The sequence below is a fragment of the Talpa occidentalis genome, unplaced genomic scaffold, assembly GCF_014898055.3.
Source record: "Talpa occidentalis isolate TD23 unplaced genomic scaffold, MPIMG_talOcc4v2.1 talOcc4.13, whole genome shotgun sequence".
Taxonomy (NCBI): domain Eukaryota; kingdom Metazoa; phylum Chordata; class Mammalia; order Eulipotyphla; family Talpidae; genus Talpa; species Talpa occidentalis.
The window spans coordinates 90,315,383-90,333,723 of NW_023601322.1; the positions used below are offsets into that span (position 1 = coordinate 90,315,383).

At 37.5% G+C, this 18,341-nt stretch overlaps 1 protein-coding gene across 2 annotated transcripts in view; it reads right to left on the minus strand.

The window, feature by feature from the left end:
- The window catches only part of USP53 (ubiquitin specific peptidase 53), a 55,769-nt gene that overhangs the window by 22,383 nt on the left and 15,045 nt on the right, over nucleotides 1–18,341 (minus strand). For both annotated transcript variants that reach the window (XM_037509522.2, XM_037509521.2), the window contains exons 3-7: nucleotides 13,531–14,204; nucleotides 11,212–11,304; nucleotides 7,983–8,117; nucleotides 4,192–4,305; nucleotides 4,029–4,111 (exon numbers count right to left, since the gene is read on the minus strand). In XM_037509522.2, coding sequence (XP_037365419.1) covers nucleotides 4,029–4,111; nucleotides 4,192–4,305; nucleotides 7,983–8,117; nucleotides 11,212–11,304; nucleotides 13,531–13,671 — 566 coding nt within the window. In that variant the 5' untranslated portion in view covers nucleotides 13,672–14,204. The remainder of the gene's footprint in view (nucleotides 1–4,028; nucleotides 4,112–4,191; nucleotides 4,306–7,982; nucleotides 8,118–11,211; nucleotides 11,305–13,530; nucleotides 14,205–18,341) is intronic.

Sequence of the window (18,341 nt, forward strand, 5' to 3'; positions counted from 1 at the left end):
ACTAGGACACTGCCTCAGAGCACTATCATTTCATACAAAAGTTTCAAAGTAAACTTAAATTTCTACTGTTTTTAATTTGTGGTCTTATCCTGGGTTCAAACACCATCCTACTTCCCATACAATGTGAAAAGAACACATCTATAATTAACTCAAGTTTAGGGAATACTTCACGAAGCCAATGTTTCCAAAGTCTGTAAAAATAAGAAAAATACTAAACAGATACAAAAAACTGCTACTGAACAGTCTTTAAAAAATGATGTACAGGGCCTCCCCGGTGGTGCAGCGGTTGAGCGCTGGGTTGCGAAGCTGCCCGCAGCCTCTGCGGTGCCGGTTCCATCCCCGGCTGCTCCCCGGCCACCGGAGGAGGGTCCCACATGGCGCGCAGACCTCTCCTGCCGCCCGCTGCTCCCCTCAGCAGTGTGCTTCGGTCCTTCTGCCTGCTCTGCTCCCCGCTCTGGCTCTGTTGAATTCTCTCACCCTCCCGCGCTTCTGACTGTACCCAGTGCATGTATAAACAAACAAACAAATAAATAAAATAAAAAAAAATGATGTACAACCAGCAGAGCAGTCCTGGACCTGGGGATGAATACTCACATAAGAGAGACATAAGACATTACAAGTGAACATGATACTCATCTTTAAGCTAACCGATGCAAAAATCACAAATACATGATTTTCCCAGGACAGAAGAATCAAGTTTCTAAAATTAATTTAAAAATATCTGGATACACCAGAGATCAGACAAGGAATTGTAAAAACTGTTGAAGAGTTACTTCACTCAGAAAGCATCCGATTTTGATGATTTTTATGGGTAATTCCTAGGAATATTTAAGGAACAGATAGTTCTTTAGTTAATATTTTAAATATTAGAAATTTTTAAATAAGAGAAAAAAGAATGGAAGTTTACTCATACAGTGAAATTAGTGAACTTTTGGAATTCACTTTGCACAATGCTAAAAATATTAGCAGTGTTTATCAACTATCTGTTGCACTAATACATTCTGAAATGTATTACGTTTTAAAATGAAAAAAAAAGTTTCATTTTTTGCACAAAAATATCAGCAAATATTTCTGATCTTTTCAACATTTTTTTCTCGAATAATTCTACCTTCTAATGTCTGTTAGTGTTTCAACAATTCTTATGTAAAGTCCTGGAATCTAAACTGGCAGAGACAGGAATGGAGGGAGGGAACAAGAAAGTGCAGCCAACCTGTATTTCAGATGAACAGGTATACTTCAGGTTGAGACCTTAAATGCAATAAACCTAACAAAAGATTATTTTCACCTATTTCTTTCTTTTCTGCTCACCCTACCTTCCATCACCACGAAAGAACATGGTGGTGGTAACAGGAGACTCCTTAGCAAAAAGGAAGAAACCACATACAGTCTCCCATACTACTGAGCTCAGCTTTCAGGCTCTCTTCAGCAGAAACTTGCTGTAAATATAAATAGATCAAATTTGGATTAAGGTTCACTATGCGGTACAGGAAGAAGTCAGAGATATGTCGGTTCCGTTCACAAATAAGTGAATGTCACAATAAAGGAAGTCACATGAATTTCTTGCTTCCCTAGTGCCTATAAAAGTTTAAACTATAATTTAAACATAGCTAATTTAGTGTACAGTACTATGCCTAAAAAAAAAACAGTGTACACACTTAGATAAAAATTGTTTACTGCAAAAAAATGCAAGCCATCATCTCAGCCTTCAGTAGGTCAATCTCTTTGCTGGTAGAGGGTCTTGTCTTGATGCTGATGGTTGCTAACTGATAAGGGTAACTGAAGGTCAGCTGGCTGCAGCAGTTTTTTAAAGCAAGACAGCAATGATGGATTGACTGGTCTGTTCACAAAAGATATATCTGTAGCATTTGATGCTATTTGATAACATTTTACCCAAAGAACTTCTTTTGAAACTGGGAGTCTATCCTCTCAAACCATGTCACTGCTTTATTAACTAAACGTATGTAACACTCTAAATCCTGTGCAGTCATTTCAGTAGTGTTCACAGCATCTTCACCTCCATACATAGACGGAATAGACTGCAGTCTCGAGAAACCACTTTTTGCTCCTCCACATGAAGCAGCTCGTCTGTTTAAGTGTTATCATGAGATTGTAGCAACTCAATCACATCTTCAGGCTCTACTTGCAATCCTAGTTTTCTTGTTATATTCACCACATTTGTAGTCGCTTTTTCCAGTGAATTCTTGAACCCCTCAAAGTGACCCATGATGGTCAGAATCAATTTCTTCCAAACTACCGCTAATGTTGATATTTTGGCCTCCTCCCATAAATCACAAATGTTCCTAATGATTTATAGGGAGAGGTCAAAAGGGAAATTCTTTCCAGAAGGTCCAGAATCCTTTCCAGAAGGACTGACTTTGCCCAAATCCATCAGAGCAATCGCTATCTATGGCAGCTTAAGCCATACAAAACTTATTTCTTAAATAGTAAGACTCAAAAATCAAAACTGTTCCTTGATCTGGCTGCAAAATGGATGCTGTGTTAACAGGCATGAAAACCAACAATCAACTCTCAACTCTTAGTACATCTCCATCAGAACTTTTGGGTGACTGAGTAGACAGTCAATGACATTTTCAAAGTAATCTTTTTGTCTAAGCAACAGGTCTCAACAGTGGGCTTCAAACAGTAAACCACATTGTAACCAGAGGTGCCATTACTCAGGCTTTGCTGTTCCATTTATGGAGCAGAAGCAGAGTAAATTTATCATCATTCTCAAGGACCCTAGGGATTTTTTGGAATGATAAATGAGCATTGGCTTCAAATTAAAGCCACCAGCTTCATTCACCCCCATCAACAGAGTCGGTGCATCCTTTTAAGTTTTGAAGTGAGTCACTGACTTCTCTCTATGAAAGTCCCAGATGGCGTCTTCTTCTAATATAAAGGCTGCTTCATCCACACTGAACATCTGTTGATTTGTGCAGCCATCTCCATCAATGACCATAGGTACATCTTCTGGATAACTTCCTACAACTTGCACAGCAGCACTTGCTGCTTCACCTTGCATTTTGACCTTGCATTATGATGTTATGTAGATGGCTTCTTTCCTTAAGTCTCATGAACCAACCTCTGCTAGCTTCATACTTTTCTTTAGCTCCCTTAGCCCTCTCAACCACCACAAAATTGAGTTAGGGTCTCGCTGTGTATAGGTGTCAACTGAAAGGAATATTGTGACTCATCTGTTCTTCTATCCAGACCACAAATATACTTGCTCCATATCAATAATAAGGCAGTTTCACTTTCTGATTCCTGTGTTCACTAAATTCATGTGTTCATTAATTCATGTGTTCACTAAATTAAATACGTTCAATTTCCTTTAATAACTTTTCCTTTGCATTCACAACTTGGTTAAATTATCTGGTACAAAATGACTAGCTCTTGGCCTGTCTTGGTGTTCAAGATGCCTCCCTCATTAAGTCTAATCATTTCTAACTTCTGACTTCAAATGAGTGAAACCCAACTCTGTCCATCGCTTGAATGCTTAGAGCAAACTATGTGGTTATTAATTGGTCTAATTTCAAAACTGCTGTGTATCAGGGAATAGTGAGAGGGAGAGAAATAGGGGAACAGCTGGTCAGGGAAGCAGTTTAGAACACACACAACATTTATTAAGTTCACTGTCCTATGTGGGTGTAGTTAGTGGCACCCCAAAACAATTACAATAGTAGCGTCAAAGACCACTGACCACAAATCACAAGAGATAAGATAATAATTCGAAATATTATAAGAATTACCAAAATGTGACACAGAGACAGGAAGGGAACACATACTACTGGAAAAATAGCACCGATTTGTGAAGAATGTACGATCTGTGAAGCACAGCTGGGTATGCCTGCGTAGATATTTGGCTAAATCAAACACCCAACTGAGACAGACATCACTTAGTATCTCTGATGGTAGTATATTTAATAGTTTCAGAGAGAAATTAGAAATCCATGTATGTTATGGTTGATAAAATAAACGGCCAATGCGCTATTAGTATCTTTGGTAATTATACTTTAGTGGGGCCTTACCAGAGGGCTGTCGTAGAAATGTACCGCACGAACTCAGTAAAGGGTAGAGGGTCTGATGATGCGCCACAGCTGCGACACACACGCTACAGGTAGAAACACATGTTCAGCTCATCAGTCATAAAACATAAACAGAACTGCTAAGAGGATAGGTAAGCCCTCTCACCTGCTCATACAGAGTCATAGCAAACTTCTGGTGAGTGATACAAGACTTAGAGGTACACATGTCGGCGTCTCTGCTTGGCACTATGTGAAAATGAATCCTCTCAAGTATGTTTTCCTAATTTGAAAAATTGAAAAGATGAGGATCTTGCAAAGAACATTTCAAAATAAAACTCTCTTTTAACTTCACAAGTTTAACAATTTTTAAAAGATTTTTCCAAAGTGTGAAATTTAGGAGTGACATACATACATTGTCAGCTTTTCTTTGTTGCCCCAACAACCATCCATTATATATAACCCTTTCCCCCTCCCTCTTCAGAAGCCTCACTTGGTTTTATCAACATCCACCAGTTTTTACAAGAATCATCTACAGTGCAAATGTCCAGTGTTTGTCTTTGTCATTCTGATTTGCTTTAACTGTACATAATTCCCTCAGACTCCTTCTGTTTTGCTGTAAATGGCAATGCTTTGTCTTTCCATATGGCTGAATAATATAGTCCATTGTGTGGGCAAACCACATCTTACTGATTCTTCCTCTATCAGTAGGCCCTTAGTTTATTTTCCAAGTCCTAGCTATTGAAAAATAATGCCACAATAAACAATATAACACACATAATTCTTTTGAGTAGATGTTTCACTTCCTTGTAAAGAAAGCCAAAAGTAGGACTGCTGGGTCATAGATGGCTGTACCACTTTACATTCCCACCAAAAGTTTAATAGGATTCCTCTCTCGCCACATCCTCTCCAGCACTTGCTGTTGGGGGTCTTTTTGATATGTGCCAGACTCCTGGGTGCGAGGGGGTGTCTCACTGTGGTTTTGACCTGCGTCTCCCTGTCTCCCTTATTACAAGCAATGATGGAACACTTTTCCATGTGCCTACTGGCCTTCTGGACATGCTCTTTGGTGAATTGTCTGTTCAGCTCTGTGGCCCATTTATCACTCAATTTTTCTTTTAATCAACATGTTAAACATTATTTATTCATCTTTTGTAGTATTAGCTTTAAAAATTCTTTTCATAAAAGGAACACTGCAATGTGACATATTACTTTAACAAAGATTTTAAAAATAATTTTAAAATCAACTTATGATGACAGACATCTGGAATTTAATCTTAGAAAACACATTTACATATGAGAAAAAGCAGTTAATGTTTTTAAAATTCTACTTGAATCATTTACACAGTCTATACAACTTAGATCAAAGTATCAATGATAAAGGCTCATAAAATTTGTTAACCCCCCCCCAACGGAAGGAATCTGCAACAAATTCCATATGAAAGTTCCTATTTATGATGCAGATAAACAAGGAGTATGTATGTATTACTTTAGGAAAATAATTCTCATTTTTACCAAAGCTTAAGCAATAGATTCTTTAAATTAGTTAACACTCCTCTGACCAAGGACGTTTAAAATCATCCTATTGTTGGGCCTCCCTGGTGGCGCAGCGGCTGAGCGCTGGGTTGCGAAGCTGCCCGCAGCCTCTGCAGCGCCGGTTTGATCCCCGGCTGCTCCCGGGCCCCTGGAGGAGGGTCCCACATGGCACGAAGACCTGTCCTGCCACCCGCTGCTCCCCTCAGCAGTGTACTTTGGTCCTTCTGCCTGCTCTGCTCCCCACTCTGGCTCTGGTGAATTCTCTCACCCTCCCGCGCTTCTGACTGTACCCAGTGCTTGTATAAATAAATAAACAAATAAAACTTTAAAAAAAAAAAATTAAAAAAAAACAACAAAAAACCTAAAATAAATAAAATAAAATAAAATAAAATCATCCTATTGTTTAAGCCTGAATTTCTAGGTATTCTATGAATTATATTACACATTAGTACATTTACGTGAAAGTAAAACTATAAAGTTCAATATTGTACAAAATATTTTTATTTATGCTTTAAACTATTAATTGTAAGAAGTATGAATAGCATATTTCATGACTGCTCATTTTGACACATTTTAATCAACCCGGCAAGTCTGCTAAGCACTGCATTAGTGATGGATCGCTTTCATCATAGTCTATAGAAAGAGTAAAAATGTGCATTAAAAAAATGATCACATACGGATGTCAAATGAATTTTACACAAAGTTAAGTCTATAGAAATTCAGAGAATGATTGGGGTGGTTTGGTCACGCATTATCTAAACAGTATGACTTAGAGGGACACTTAACCAAATGATCAATTAGGAAAGTTTTGACCATTTTGACTGTTTGACTGTTTCACAGGAACTTGATCTAAGGTTGTGAAAGCAGGAATTTAAAATATGTGTTTAAGAAACAGTATGGAATCATCTCACTGGAGGGAAAATTCAGAAGAGAAGCCAAGAGTCAGTTGGAGTTTAATTGTAAAGGGCCTTCAATGTCAGATGAGAGTTTTGACTTGAATCACAGACATATTTGAAGATAAGCACTCTTCTCAAGAAAATTAATCTTGTGGCACTGAAAACTAGACTATAAGCAGACAGGCCGAAAGGATACCAGTAAGGAGGCTCAAACAATGCTTAGATGACTGAAGTAGGAAGAAGTGTTGAAAGAGACATAAAATAACAACGGAAACCTTAGAAGGGATTCCCAATGCTAGAATTCACAAAATTTGCTGATGCTGCAGAGAACTAGGAGAAGAAACGGTTCCACAGCTTAAACACAGGCGACATCTATATTATTGAAACACTTAACAATTAACATACATACTTTATTTTTTTTAAATGTCTGGGAGTTTTGTTTTTTTTTTAAGATTTATTTATTTATTCATATAAGCACTGGGTACAGTCAGAAGCAAGGGAGGGTAAGAGAATTCACCAGAGCCAGAGCGGGGAGCAGAGCAGGCAGAAGGACCGAAGTACACTGCTGAGGGGAGCAGCGGGCAGCAGGGGAGGTCTGCGCGCCATGTGGGACCCTCCTCCGGTGGCCGGGGAGCAGCCGGGGATCGAACCGGCGCTGCAGAGGCTGCGGGCAACTTCGCAACCCAGTGCTCAACCGCTGCGCCACCGGGGAGGCCCAACATACATATTTTAGTAAGTGTGTAGGTAGGATCCTGATCACGAGAACATTCAACTTATCAATGTGGGGGTAACACAGCCTCAGAACATCAACCTCACTTCTACTCTCAACTTGGAGTGAGGTGTATGTCACAACTACTGCCCTCAATAGCTGCCCACCAAGACCCTCTTCTATTTCTTTTTTTTAATATTTTATTTTATATAATTCTTACATCATTTTTCATTTTTGCACAATGTATGCATTTTCATTTTGGTTATATTCCCCATATAATTGCACCCCCCTTACTTTGAGTCTAGTCCTTCCTCTCCTTACCTCTCCCCCCCGTAGTGTGTCTCTGGTTTATAGCTGCTTGTTGATTTTGATTTTTACTTTGTGGTAATTAGTCTTTTTCCTGGTCCCTTATTTAGGTTTTCTAAATTCCTGCTATGAGTGAGACCGTCCGGTATTGTTCTTTTTCTTTCTGACTTATTTCGCTAAGCATGATCCCTTTCCTTTTCCATCCATGTTGCTGCTTCTATTTCAAATAGAATCATTGCGTGAAAGGAAAATGTTACTGCTGGGAGTGTGCTATACACATAAACCCTGTGAAGGCAGAACACTGTCATAAGTGATACATTTTATGTTTAATAAGCCTTTTTTGCTTCAATAAATAGATTTTAAAATACTCCAGTAGCTGATCTAACAGTCAATAAAAATTAGAGCAGCACAAATCATCAAAACCAAAAGTTACACAAAGCACAGGTGGAGTTAAACAGCACTGATGAGGGAGACATGCATCCACTGCCCAGTTCAGTACCCAGAAATACTTACAAAGCACTCGGCAGCATCATCCATCAGGCCAAGTTGAAATCGCTGCTCATCTTTGAAGCTTTCTGCCAGAGCGTGCCTTATGTTATCCGAGGGAAGTGCTTTTTCTCGACTGTGCTGAAACTGTGCAAATATTGTCTGGGAACCAAGAAACACAATGATAAGTTCAACACCAACAACTATAAAACCAGTTAGATAAGTTCATTACAACATAGTGGAACTGAAAACATTAAACTCAGAGTAACATAAACAGTCCTTTGCTCTAAAATTCTGTTAAAAAGTTTTTGTATGAGTAATGTGTAAAAATGGTGCAACAACCTCTAAAATAAGATGATGAGGTGCATAAGAAATAAGTATAAAATTCTCGGGCTCCATCCTCAGAGATTTCAACTGAGTAATGTCTGAGGTGCGACCCATTAAACTACTCCCCCTCGATTCTGATGCAGGCTGTTTAAGGAAGTATTCTGAGATGAGTGGCTTTAAATCTAAATGCACATTAACCACAAACATACAACTGCATAAACATCAGTACAAACCCACTAGATAAAAAGACAGTCATTCATTAGCTGTCTTCAATTGTTGGGGGGAAAGGATGTCCTGAACAAACTACACAAATAGGTTTTATGGAGCCCACCTCAGACCGAAGAGATCCAAGACACCAATCCCATAATGTCATCACCACCGAAGGGAGGATTGCTGAAAACTGCGGGTGGAGTTAAGCAGCCAGGTTTGGTATATCACCAGACATGTGGGTCTTGGGGGCCCTTGGTTTTTCTCTGGCTTTCAGTGTGCTATTGGGTTTCTAGATCAGCGGAACGGGTAGGATGTAGTCACCAATTTATCTCTCTCTTTCTCCCTGAGTTATTCATTTCTTCATTTTCCCCTTTTGTTAAATAAACCCTTTACTACCCTTTTTGTGTGTACCTGTGGTTGAGTCTCACTATAAGTCCCCTTTAAGTGTGCGGGTAAGGACCCAGAGTCAGGCCAACCCATTTGACATTGGGGTTGTACTGTAACACTTTTGGATTGCTAGTATATACACAAACAAGGTACTGTTCTATGCTAGAAAACAAAGACTGTCTTTGTGGACCATATATTCTGGTTCTAATGGGGAGAAGGCAAGTAATACAGAATGTGTCAGCAAGTGGTAATTATACAATAGAAAGAAGTAAAGATATAAAAGACAGGAAAATAAAGTAGTGTAATGGGGATAAGGATTGTGGGGATAGGATGGTGGGAGGGAGCTTACCTTTCACCTAGAGTAGTCAAGGAAGATCTCACTGATGGAAAAATAACATTGAGGAGAAGCATAAAGGAAATAAGGGTGTTAGACACAAGAACAACTGAAAGAAATCATTCTAGACAAAGGGATTAATGATGAAAGCACTCTGAGATGGATGTCAGCTCTGAGAAGCTGCAGGGGGCCAGTCTGAAGAACAGCGTGCGCCAGTGGGTACATGGGCATGTGTGTGCATGTGGGTGAATGCATGTTTTGGGTGGGATGAAGCAAGCAGGAGGAAGAGGCAGATAATTGTGAGAGTTATGAAAGATTTGGGCTAGAAGATTTAATTTACGATTAGACAAAATATTCAAAATTCATTGGGAGGGAACAAAATGTAATATTATAATCTAATCTAAGTTCATTCTTCATCCCATAACAATAACCCTATTTGGCTGTGTATGGCTACTCTCTTCTAATCACAAGAATATAAAATTGTCTCTTTTGAAAAATTATTTAAACAACCTTTTCAGGAACATGAAGAAAATAAAGCATGAAAATGTACTTTTATTTTTCTATATGTAGGTGTATATGTGTTATAAATATTCAAGTGACACTAACATTCATCTTAAGTGGTTGGGCAAAAGTTTCAGTGACATAAATGTGTTGCTAATATGTACTGGACCTCCTTCTTTCTGCCTTTGTTTCCCTCCATTTATTCTCAAACAGCAAAATACATGGACATATTCAAACATTTTATCTACTTAAAACAGATTCTATCCCTCCCCAAGTCACTCAAGAGAAGGCACCCTACACAATCTATACTCCTGTTTCAGTTATTTCTTGCTCTGCAATTCACCACCCAAAACTTAATGAAAAAGGTAACACTGCTACTGATTTTGGTAACAAATGGGTTTGGCCTCCGCCCAGCATGGCAACATCCTGAGAGATAGCCCAGTGGAAGTAACACAGAACTTTAATGGAAATGATCATTAAGGTCAGCAGACATTTAAGGAATTATACTCCACCTTTTGATAGGAAGAGCACAACAGAATCCGCAGACAGATAATTTTATTTTATTTTAAATTTTTTTAAAGATTTATTTATTTATTTATACAAGCACTGGGTACAGTCAGAAGTGTGGGAGGGTGAGAGGATTCACCAGAGCCAGAGTGGGGAACAGAACAGGTAGACTGAGGAAATACACTGCTGAGGGGAGCAGCGGGTGGCAGAAGAGGTCTGCACGCCAGGTGGGACCCTCGCCCGGCAGCCAGGGATTGAACCAGCGTTGCAGAGGCTGCAGGCAGCTTCGCAACCCAGCACTCAACCGCTGTGCCACCCGGGAGGCCCCAGACAGGTAATTTTAAAGCCATCACGCCTTAGTTCTGAGCTCATTGTCTACTCTCATCTTCTCTCCCCTTTGCACCACAAAGCTCCTCCTGCCTGTTTCCCTGAACATGTCACCCACTCTGCCACCTCAGTGGCCTCAGTTGCTGTCTGGAATGCTCTAGTCCACTCCATTTCCTTTTCTAGGTCTTCTTTCAAATGTGTCACTTTCTATGTCAGGCTTTCTTGGCCACTGAACACTCTATTTCCTTTCCCTAATCTGCCCCCTCTTTTCAACATACTCTACACTCTGCTTACTTATACGCTCCATGAGGAAAAGCATTTTCATCAATTTTGCTCACTGCTGTGTCCTTAATGCCCAGAATTCAACAGTAGCTCAAAAACACTTGTTAAAATGATAAAGATTTATAGCAAATTAATGAACAATGTAATATTCCTAACAGTTTTATACTATTGGCAATATTAATTTTAACTCTTCCTTATATATAAGTGGAAAATAAAACCACATATCAGAATAAGCTACACTCTAAGAATTCATCTTCAAAAATAAGTCACTTGTCAATGAACTTGAAATACAATTACTAAACTAACCCAACATGTGTCAAATAAAATTAAATTTGGTGGGGGGAAATTGACAGTAATTTTTCACAATAACTGAAAGGTTACCTTCAATGCACAAAATATGCAAGCATCTCCCTGACAAAAATGTCCAGTCAGAACCCGCAAGCTTCGTCGGAATATATCCAATTGCCATAAGACCTAAAAAACAGTGATACGTGATGAAAAAAAAACACAGTTAACATTTTTCTCACTGATAAAAGACAAATTTAAATATTTTTTAAATTGCAGAAGCTAGTAAATAACTTCTAATCTGTTGTACATAATTATACATACATCACTGCTAAAAATAATAGCAAGAAAAAAAACTGCTAATTTGGAGATATTTCTATTGATTTACATGTTAAAAGTATGTTGGGCATAGCGAGAGAAAAAAAACTAACTCCTCAGTTAAAAATTTTATATGAAAAGGAAATATGGGTTACTGAATGGAGAACTTGGCAGACATAAAAGAGGAAGTGATTATAAATACTTGGAACCAACTGGAATTTGGGAAGGAAATATAATTGGCACTAAAGGCCAGGGTATACCAAATAGGGGTCAGTACAACATGGCAAGAAAAAAGGGTGAGCAGAAGCTTGCCAGTCACTGGATACTGTGTGACAGTGGGGATAAAATTTGGTAAAAATAGTAGTTACATATTTTGAACATATTTGCTGTAAGACAAAAACAAGATAAACCAAAAAAAAAAAAAAAAAGAAGAAGGTAAACGTTGAAATGAATCATTCTGGAAAACCTGAAGTCTATACAATGTGGATAATAAATAAATTCTATACAATGAGGCATATGCCTGCCTCAAAGAGTTCTTGTGAGGATGAAATAATACAGAATAACATATAAAGTGTTTAGAGCAGTGCCCTACATAATTGGCATGCAAAGAATGGCAGCTATACTTGTTGCTGTAGTGACTATTACAAAAACAAAAATAAGACCTTCAACTTTCTCTACATCTCAGTCATTTCCCCAAATGATATAACCAATATCTCTCTCATTTCTCCCAACTAAAAACAAAGGTTAGTTAAGAAAATGATTTTAACAAGTTTCCTCTAATTTCACTTACCCAATAACTAAAGGTCATTGCAGAATTTGCTTTATAAATATAGTTCTGGCACTACAAAAATAAAATGCTCAAACTTGTTTCCCAATAAAATTAGATATTTGATTTAACCAAAATCAGGAATATTTTAAGGAATATAAAAATATCTATTACCCAATAAGCTAATATTCAAATAATCTAACAGTCAATGAAAAATTATCAGGCATTGAGAGAAACATGAAAATATATTCCAAAACATGGAGAGGTAAAAAATCAACAGAAATACCCAGAATGTGCATGAATGATAAAATTAGCAGACAAGTACATTAAAACAATTATTATAATTGAATTTCAGACATTCAACAGGTTAGAGAAAAGACTAGATATATTAAGTATTGATGTGAACAATTTTTTAAAAGACGCAAATCACAATTCTCGATGTGAAAACTGCAATGTGTGAGACTGAACACACACATACTAATATATACACCAATTAAAAGAATTTCAGTAAGGACTGAAGCCAAGTAGATTAAGTTTTGACTCAACTACAACAGTGATGCTCAAATTACTACACAGAGAAGATTTAAGATCCACAGTGGGGAAGTGAAGGGAGTTTGAATACTGAGATTAAAAACTGTGTATTCTCATTTCAGTCCAAGCAGCTTATTTCTTTTTTGTTGTTGTTGTTGTTTTTTAAGATTTATTTATTTATTTATACAAGCACTGGGTACAGTCAGAAGCGCAGGAGGGTGAGAGAATTCACCGGAGCCAGAGCGGGGAACAGAGCAGGCAGACTGACAAAATACACTGCTGAGGGGAGCAGCGGGCGGCAGGAGAGGTCTGTGCGCCTTGTGGGACCCTCGCCAGTGGCCAGGGATCGAACCGGCGTTGCAGAGGCTGCGCTCAACCACTGCGCCACCAGGGGAGGCCCAGCTTATTTCTTTTTATGCAATCTATGTTTTGCTTGTTTTTTACTTATTTATTTATTTTGTTTTTTATTTTTTAAGGAAAAGAAAGCGAGGGCAGGGTGGGGGCATAGGTTACCTGATTCAGAAAATATTTTTTACAAATTTTAGAAACAAGTTAATTTACTAAGTAAACATCATACATTAAAAGATATTTTAATATCATGGTAATATATCAATTCTGTTAAACCCATTTCCACTTATAGCCAAAATGCAGTCAAATTACTTTTGTTACCATTAAAGTGATATTAAAAAGTCACTCCAGCCAAGAATAATTTTATTCTTAATATTCGAATTAAAGAAGAATAAAACAAAGGGTTTCCTGAAAAGAACTTTTTAAAATTCAACAAATAACTATGATCTTACCTGTACAGCACTATTAAGGAAGCAGCTGTTTTGTCCTGGTTCATTGAACAAGCCTATGGTAGGGGCCAGGGATACCATGCTCCCATGGTAAACTTTTCCAAGATTGCCACTAGGTTTCCGTAAGAATTTTACCCATGCCATTTTCAAGCGACTTTGTTTGCATGAAAGCTAAGAATTATATATTTAAGTGAGATTTCTGATGATGAAACAGATGATGTTTTGAATGATCCACTTAAATTCACTGTAGTCTATTATAATAACATAAGTATCCAAGTCCATATCTTTCCTGATGCTGTGAAATTTTGAGGACTTTGTCAAGTAAAAATAAGGTGCATAAATATTCAAGGTTTAAAAACTTAAAAAGAAAGCTATTTTGAATAAGACTTAAAGAGTTCTGTATGTGTTAAATTTCATAGGAGAGTCGTGCGATTTAAGAGGAAAAAGATTGTATAAAAACTGGTAAAAATAATGTCCATGAACAACTCATTTTCTTTAAAGCACAAGTCATTTGTCTTGTAGGTTTAAAAAATTAATGACACAAAAAGATGCAGAGCTGCCATCAGCATGATTCCACCAGTCATCTGTTTTTTTCTAGTAAGAAAAAAGAATCTCTTTCTCGGGTGAAGTTATTGACAGCGAATCCATATTTCTTATCAGTGTGACCCAAAGCAAATCTACAAGAAAAGAAAAGATTTAAAAAATATTTTAAAAGCAAATCAAGTAAATTCCTAGTTTACTATTTGAAGACAAATATAAGATAAAATTAATCATAAAAAGGATTATAACTGATAACATTGCAAAATATGAAAATGAAATTATGGTTCATAATCATTTCTTAAAATACCAACTACTCCCCCTCAATATTTCAATGTTCATCTGGTGGTTACATAAGACAAACATTCTATAGAAAAAAGAATTAAATAAGATCTCAGGTAGTATTTTGAGAAAAACTAAATTTGCTATCAACTTTAAGTTGCTTTGTTTATTAAAACAAACTCAGTGTCACAAAGAATATGCATTGTTATCTTAACCAGAAGTATATTTTCTTTCTGAGAATGTCAATATTACACAAACTGATATGTACAACTACTTATGAAAAAATCTTAAACACATCTAGGGATTTAAAGTAAACACATATAGGGATTTAAAGTAAATTTCCACATGATTCATGAACAAGCACTCCTGACTAAAAGTACTTTAAATGTTAAACTTAATTAAAAACAATCAAGTGTTAGTAGCAAAGTTTTGTTTAATCAATTACATTTCCTTCCTATATTCACTCATTCAACTAACATTTATTGAACCATATGCTGTGCCAGGCACTGGAACAACAACATAGAAAGGAATGGCAGACAATAATATTATGAATAATAAATTGTAGAAATGTTGTGCTGAGTGGTGACAGTAAAAAACAATGAAAGGAAAAGGCCTGGGATGTTTATATAATGTGCAACAACATGGATTTTTAAATAAGAGAACTCTAACAGAGAAGGCTACCTCTGCACAAAGATTCGAAGGGATGAACAAGTCACTTGGGGGAAGGCTTCCCTAGTGAACAGGGGAACCCACCATGTTGGAAGAATATTAAGATGCTTCATTTAGCAGAAGGGAGAACAAAAGGAGGTTAAATAGAAGGGGAGGATAAGAAAGGGAGAGATCTTGTAGTCCTTGGTTAAGATTTGGGCACTGAAGTCTGAGTAGAAGTCAAGGAGTTTTGTTTTCACAGCATAAAAAGATAAGACAGAACGGCACAGCTCAGCTCAATACCACTGATAAAATATCCACTATAGCAAAGCAAAGAGGACTAAAGAAGAAAAGCATCACTCTCTAAAGAAAGTCAGGAGACTTGTTTCCAGGCCCACATAATACTTCATCACTTATTAGCTGTTTGATCTTAGATAAACTTATAAACCCATTTTGGTAAAGTAATACATGTGTGAAAAACAGATATGCTTCATATGATCATTGGTATAAGAAATGTGTGAGATGCATGAGGCGTGTGTGTGTGTGTGTGTGTGTGTGTGTAACTGCGTATGAGGGTACAAAGACAGCTCAAAAATAAAATGTGGGAAAAAGTCTGTACTAAAAAAAAAAGCATGTATATTAATTGCATTTATGCATTATATAAGTTATGCATGTATATATACATATATATAAAGTTTTTATAGTTTTATAAGAGTTTGATCCTGGCCCACATGGTGCAGCAGACCTCTCCTGTCTCCCCCACTGCTCCCCTCAGCAGTGTATTTCAGTCAATCTGCCTATTCTGTTCCCTACTCTGTCTCTGGTGAATCCTCTCACCCCCCTGCACCTCTGGTCTGTACTAGTTCTTGTATGCATAAATAAATAAATCTTTAAAAAATAAAAAAGGAAAGAAAATTGAGAAATAATAGTACACCAAACAGTATTTGTTATTTTAGAATGAGCCTAGAACAAATTCAAAAAATCAACTGTACACTAGGTTGCAAAGGAAACTGCAATAAATTCCAAAAGATCAGTATCATAAAGACTTTGTTTAATGACTATAATATGAAATAGAAGTGAATGACAAATATAATAATCTTTTGGTTAAATAAAAAAGTATAAGCTCTAACCCTACACATGCCCATCCTGTGCCACAAGTCCTGAGAAAGGCTTGAAAGGGGCCCGCAAGAGAGGCAATCTTTTACAGACTGCACCTACAAACGCTGAGAAACACAGACTACCTATCTGCCTGTGATAGCATTTGGGACAGTGGCTTGTCTGCAGTTCAAACCCACAGTTCCCAGATCACTCTGCTTCTGTCCTTATCACTGTGAAAAACTACCGGTCACAGAACCTACAAACCAGTAACTGGACCACTGCTTACTTGAGGCTACTGGGGAAGCTCTGATTGACCAAGTGAGGGGTTGTCGGGAATGTTACTGCAAACTTCCCCTTAGCTCTGGCACCCAAATCCCTGAAGTGGCTTTACCTCTTGGTACTCTCTACTAGCAACCTCTTGGATCCTCACTGCTACAGCTACCCATTGTTGGCACTAAAGCTCCAGCCACCAAACAGGTGCAGAGGCATCATTCTATAAAGCAACAGACACTCCAGGATCCTGGGCAAACAACCTAGGATTATACCCTGCAACCTGTAATCTTAATATAAAGCCAACACATCAAGTCAAGAAAAGAAAGCTGTTTACCTCCATCATAAAAACTACAAATGAAGACAGACGAATATACTACAAATGACAGAACAAAAAAAAAACCCCAGAAACAAATGTAAATCCAGAAGAACTAGGTAATTTACCTTAAGAAAAGTTTAAAGTGACAGTCCTAACTATACTTGTTGAAATACTAAGAAAAACAGTCAGCAAACAAAATAAGAGCTACAACAATAACTGGGAAAATACAAGAAAACTTCAAACAAAAAAATAGACTTAAAGAATTCTACAACTGAGCTAAAATAAACAATACACAGGCTCAACAGTAGACAAGAGGAAGCAGCTGATAGAATCAGCAAACTTGAACACATTTAATGGAAAACACACAAATAGATCAGCCAAAAGGAAAAGAATTAAACTGAATTCCATGGTGACAGTTCATGGGTGATGTGGTAATTGGAGATTCATGGGCACTACACCTGAAGAGAGAAATGAAATATTGTACAAAAATGAACAACCATGTAAAAAAAAAAAAAGCTTAATTAAAAAAACCTTGAAAATTAAAAAGTAAATAAATAAAGGTAAAATGAATGCAGGTAGACTAAGAGCCTGGTGGGATAATTCTAAGAGAAACAAGACTATAGTACATTATAGGAGTCCCAGAAAAAGAGATGACAACGAGAAAGGGGCAGAAGTTTAATTTAAAGAGATAATAGGGCCTCCCCGGTGGTGCAGCGGTTGAGCGCTGGGTTGCAAAGCTGCCCGCAGCCTCTGCAGCTCTGGTTCGATCCCCCGCCACTGGGCGAAGGTCCCACATGGCGCGTAGACCTCTCCTGCTGCCCGCTGCTCCCCTCAGCAGTGTGCTTCGTCAGTCTGCCTGTTCTGCTCTCCGCTCTGGCTCTGGTGAATTCTCTCACCGTCCCGTGCTTCTGACTATACCCTAGTGCTTGTACAAATAAATAAATAAATCTTAAAAAAAAAAAAGAAAGAAAGAAAGAAATAATAGCCAACAATCTCCCTAACTTGGGAAAGGAAACAGACATCCTTACCCAAGAGGCCCAAAGAGTTCCAAACAAAATAAATCCAAGCAAGCACACCAGAGATATATAATAACTGAACTGCTAAAAATCCAGCGACAAGGCAAGAATACTAAAAGTGTCCAGAAAAAAATGTTATAAATAAGGGAATCCCTATAACATGATATGTGGATTTCTTGGTAGAAACCACATGGCCCAGAAATGACATGATATATTTACAGTCCCAAAAGAAAAGGATTTCCAACCAAGAATACGTTATCCTGATAACTATCTTTCACAATTGAAGGAGGAATAAAAAAAATCAAAAGAATTCATATCACTAAACTGGCCTTGCAAGAATACTAAAGGGAATCTTATGAAAAGAAATTCTACCTCTTGCAGAAGATACCAAACAACATACAATGTGGAAGGGGAGGAGAGCAAAAATGTGGGCCATCAGAATGAGTTTTAGATGAATCTGATCAACAGTGCACAAGTATAAAATATTACACATAAACTTCAGGATAACCTCAAAATGAAAATTCATAGAAGAAACACATAGGAACCTCTAGGGAAACTCAAACATAACACAAAAGGAAGATATCAAAATGCAAGAGAAGAGTAAAACAGAAGAACAAAACAAATATGAAAACACTCAAAAATAC